Source organism: Clinocottus analis, unplaced genomic scaffold, assembly GCF_023055335.1.
Source record: "Clinocottus analis isolate CAN_PGR_092001 unplaced genomic scaffold, fCliAna1.0.p SCAF_17, whole genome shotgun sequence".
In the NCBI taxonomy this organism is placed as follows: Eukaryota; Metazoa; Chordata; class Actinopteri; order Perciformes; family Cottidae; genus Clinocottus; species Clinocottus analis.
The window spans coordinates 11,684,116-11,689,096 of NW_027175898.1; the positions used below are offsets into that span (position 1 = coordinate 11,684,116).

Consider the following 4,981-nt stretch of genomic DNA (forward strand, 5'->3'; position numbering starts at 1 on the left):
TGAACCCAATATTTCATGTTAATAATCCGCATCATGATAGATTCCTACCGACCTGTGACGTGAATGCAGATCATTTCGGCCAAAAGAGACCATGTGGAGTCGGACCGGTGAACCAAGAGTTGAGGAGTCAGCCAGCTCGTGATGCACTGCATGTCCAGCTGATGCAGCACGGACAGCCAGGAGACAGAGGAGCTACTTCTGCCACGATGCATCTCGATCATCGGCCTCATCTTGCAGACACCAGGGAGGGCGACGCCAGAGGAGAGAGCGGCTGTTGGGACTGTGTGGCTGACCGGGGTCGAGCAACAGAGCCGGCAAACGGAGACATAACGTGGTGACTCAGAAAGAAATCTCATGCTGGAGTTAGGAAATCAGTCAACGGACATAATCTGAATTAATCGTGATTAAATAATTTACCTTTTTTTATTCTTTTATTATTATTTTGAGGGCTGAGGATGAACATAATTATCATCTTCAGAGTGATGAGAAGGATCTTGAGCTTCCCTTGCCACTAAGATCGGATGATGAGTGGCCAGACCACAGACCGCTTCTACCGCCTCACCACTACGGTAAGAACACAAGAATTAAGGACATTTAATTCATTTTCATTGAAAGAGGCAAATTCTACTATTCTACTATTATAATTGAAAGATAATACTTCTGATAAGTATTATCAGCAAAATGAACTTATGGTGTTACAAGTATATCCACTATGCATCAGAGTGGGCCTTTTCAGAATTGGATAATAAGATATTATTGACATATTATTTCTGATGTAAAAATGTGGAAGCAGTACTTAAATATTGTAGTTGAACGAGGTAAAGCAACTTCAAACTACTTCATATACTGTAGGTTTTAATCTGTAACAATGCTGTACATTTTGAATCTGCAAAGTAACTTTTCTTTCAGATAAATCTAAAAAAGTTGAATATTTCACTCTTAACCAGTATTCTAACTAGAATACCAGAAAGTTTCCACATAAAACACAAGTACCTGAAATCGTACAGTACCTGCGTGACTGTTTCGTCACTTTCGACCGCTTTCATTTGCAGCAGTTGTACGATTTTTGTGTACATTTAATTGAGCCGGCAACCTCCGTCACTGGCCTGTTTTCTGCCTCCATCATGCATTTAAACTGTGTCCACAGACCTTCATCGCACTCTGGATGTCAGGTGTCATCACTCTGCAGGAGAAGAGCACCTCAGTCCACTCAACACGAGCCTTCTTCAGCCGTGTTGTCACTTTGCTTCCTGCCCGCCCACACGGGATGACACACAAAACTGGTAAAAACCAAAAATAATAATAATTAAAAGGATAAAAACTTGAAATGCAACTCGAACACAAAATCCACAAAGTTTCTTCAAGCTTCCCGTTTGTGAAAAATGCAGTGACCCGGGCACTGCAACTCCTTTGCATATTAGACAGACTATCACATGTCAGCACGATTCAAACAATGAGCCTTTTGTTCATTTGGTCTTTTTCACTGCTTTAGGCTCGGACATCACGGTAACTTCATGAATGACGGGAATGCTCAGGGAAGTGTCTCGGTGAACGTGCCCCAGTTCCTCGTTCCCCCCCTGGAGGCGGTGTCACAGGTCGACGTGATGAACCTGAGCTCAGGAGGAGCACACACGCCCGCCTCACATCCGCACGAAAAGAGAAGAACCATCAGTCTGCCTGATCAGTGCCGTGAGTCACTTTTAATGTCTCACTTACCGCCAGTCATTATTTAACAGACAATAAGCACCGACTGATTAAAGAGAATACACTACTGTAAAGAGCCGTCAAAATATATTTTAAAAAGTCTTCTCAAAGCAGTATTAGTAATATAAATAATGTTATTTGAAAATGCAAGAAGAGATTATGCTTATTTTGGGAAATTTGCACATTGTGTCAAACGAAAACAAACAAATCTGCCGCATCGGCATGTGTCTGCTTCGAGATGACCCCGCCCTCCTGATGGTGTCAGGACCCATGTCAAGCATGTACTCAGTGGACAAGTCCATCTTTTATTGGGTGCTTCTGCAATAAATTGGTATTTTCAAAAAAGCCCTGATTAAAATTGGAAGAGAAAACAATTCAATTAAGTCATTTGGGAGAAATTGATGAGCAAGGTGAAGAAGAATTTGAATAGTAAAGCACCAGAGAAACTATTCCCCTGGTGGATGACAGTTGGAAGGATTAAGATGTCAAATGACAAACAATTTATTATGTATGCATAGCATGTCATAAAAGGTGACAGTATGATATGTTATAAACTAGGTCGTAAAAAAAAAAAGTCACGCCATTGCATTATGCCTTTGAAAAAGAAAGCGCAAATATTTGGGTGTGTCAGTGGTTGTATGTTGTCTTAAGAAACCTGTCAGGTCTGTTTTGGGCTTCTAAAGAAAATAAAAAGAGGATACACTTAATTGTTTATGCATAAGGTTAGCAAAATTGAACTACGATTTATTTTTGCAAATTTGATTAATTATGTGCTGTACATGGTATCCAATATTTGTCTTTTTCTGTTAATGTCCATAGAGAGCAATAAAAGGATGCAGGTTCCTTGTACGTATTTACACACTTACTTTTGATTTGCATTATTGAAAGATAATCGTTCCATACATAATAGTTCTGGGTAAGACCAAAACCAGTAGGATGAAAACCATTCGAGTCGGTGTAATGTTTTTAATGGACAAACTAGAAAAACCCAAATCCCCAGTCTGATCAAAATACTGTCTTACTGAAATGTAATATATAGAATTGTTGTTGACATTTTGAGATATATTGATTAAATGTTCCGGTTACTTGTGAGGCTGTAGTTTGTTGTATGACATACATTTTAACATTCTTCTTGTCTCAATGCATATTAAAGGAAAGTTTGGTAAAGATAGTACTGTATGTAACAGAACTCTTCTTACGCATGGCATTGTTGCATACAGTTGACTATTTAACTAAAAAGGATTCAAACTGAGATTGATTTGGGTTTTATGATCTCTTCTCTTTTCAGAAAACGTTTTTATAACATATTCTTCAGACATTTCTTCAGAGATTGTTCCCTTCGGAGACTTCCTCACAAAGCAAGGTTTTCGACCAGCTGTGAGCTAATATCTCTTCTCTTAAAAATCAGATTACATGTCTATTTATTTAATCACTGAGCAGTTCACCTAATGCACTGAATTCAATTTTACAGATTGACATTTTTGACAACCCCATCAGGCGCATGGATAACAACAAGTGGAAGGACGGTTACCTGACAGATGTAAGTTTAACCTTCATTAAAACCTGATTTTAACCGATTTTATATCGTTTTTTGTGAATCTGTACTAAGTGTGTGTGTGTGTCTGTGTGTGTCTGTGTGTGTGTTTGATCAACAGCCATCCACCATGATCATCATCGCCATCAGTCCAAAGTACAAGGCAGACATTGAAGGATCTGTAGTGGACATCCAGGGTCTACACACAAAATATATTCACTCCATGGTGAGAACATATTTGTTTAAATTAGACATGATTCTGAGAATAATTGCTTATAGGTACTAACATTATTTTATCAAATTTGTCCAGATACAGAATGAATTCATCCACCAAGGCAGCTTGAACTTCAGATTCATACCGCTTCTCTTCCCCAAAGCGTCCCTGGTCAGAGAGGGTTTTTTTTTTGTTTAATACCTTTTTTCCACCATTTCTCTCCCTGAAACCTTTCTCTGCTACACAACATAAATAACACGTGTCTGTATACTTTCTCTCAGAAACATGTCCCCTGCTGGCTCCAGAACACGCGTGTTTACCGCTGGCCGCAGGACACTGAGGATTTGTTACTGCGGCTCCTCCACGAGGAGCGATACGTTCCTCCTCCTGTTCCTCTGGAGCTCACCCTCATCATCAGGCCGGTGGTGCCCGGTGCCGCCGCTCCGCTGTAGAGACACACCAGCGCCGCGTTACTGCGGTTCTTATCTTATGTTCTGCTGATTATGTTATTGTGCAGCTTGTGTATTTTAAAATGCCAGAATTGAACCAAAGTGAATAACAGCTCATGGTGTATATAATGTTTTTTTTAGTTTTTTTCTAATGTTTTCAAGAATTCTTTTGGTCCAATTTACAACTTAAATGAACTATGAGGTGAATTGTATGTGAAATTGACCAGACATAGATGTCCATCAAGGGATTAGATTTACTTGGAAGCTGTGATCAAAACAACAACAAGAATAACCCGTTTTGTGTGGACGCAGTTGTGATCACCGCACACAGCGAGAGCATTTTTGTGTGGAAACAATACAATTATTTTTGAATAAATAATGTTGTTAGAAACGGAATATTTTGTGTCAAAGTATTGATTTATTATGTAGGTAGCAGTGTATTAAACAAGATCTTATAAACATGCTATAGTCTGTCAATAAAATATCTATCAAGTCGTAGTATAGTCATTGTATGGCATGGCGTAGAATCAATCTGAAATTATGATCTATAATGGCAGCAGTTGATAATCTTCTGCATGGGGGTTGACAGTGAAGGACTGTGATTGTGTCTTGTCGTTCTGGTGTTGTCTATGGAAGTATAGTATTTTAAATATATCATAAAAGAAATCCTGATATCAGACGTCATAGAAAACGTCATAAAAAGTTAGAGTAAAGTTTGCCGTGAAAGTCTATAGCATGTCATTAAATTTGGAATAAAACATCATCGTAAAGTATGTCATAAAAGTAACAAAAAGTCCTAGTATCCTATGCCATTAAAATGTCATAAAAAGTCATCGTATAGTGTGTCACAGAGGGGGCCCAAATCAGCTAACTGATCTCACACACACCTCCTCGACCCCCAAAAAAGGCCTGTCGGAGCAACTGGTGTGCAGAGCTCCAGCTAAGAATAACCCGGACCTTCTGGTGGATAAAGTTACCTTAAGGCCTCCCTGTGCTGGGCTCTGACCTATCCATGTGAGGCCCCAATAACATTGGGTGGTATTCTGTCGGTTCCCCACACACCAGCCCTCTGCTTGGCTC

General features: G+C 39.5%; 1 protein-coding gene across 1 annotated transcript; it reads left to right on the plus strand.

Moving 5' to 3' along the window:
* The first annotated feature begins 2,874 nt into the window (after window positions 1-2,874).
* Window positions 2,875-4,228, plus strand: LOC137788172 (E3 ubiquitin ligase TRAF3IP2-like). The gene is made up of 5 exons (XM_068581021.1): window positions 2,875-3,081; window positions 3,176-3,244; window positions 3,360-3,464; window positions 3,549-3,623; window positions 3,734-4,228. Exons 2-5 carry the CDS (start codon window positions 3,206-3,208, stop codon window positions 3,902-3,904), a joined length of 390 nt encoding a protein of 129 aa, XP_068437122.1. The 5' UTR covers window positions 2,875-3,081; window positions 3,176-3,205; the 3' UTR covers window positions 3,905-4,228.
* Window positions 4,229-4,981: the final 753 nt, after the last annotated feature.

Bases quoted from the DNA above. Each gene is read 5' to 3' on its own strand.
- LOC137788172 (XM_068581021.1), top strand. From the start codon at position 3,206: ATGGATAACAACAAGTGGAAGGACGGTTACCTGACAGAT. The intron at 3,245-3,359 runs GTAAGTTTAACC...TTTGATCAACAG, and splicing joins AGGACGGTTACCTGACAGAT to CCATCCACCATGATCATCAT. The intron at 3,624-3,733 runs GTCAGAGAGGGT...ACTTTCTCTCAG, and splicing joins TCTTCCCCAAAGCGTCCCTG to AAACATGTCCCCTGCTGGCT.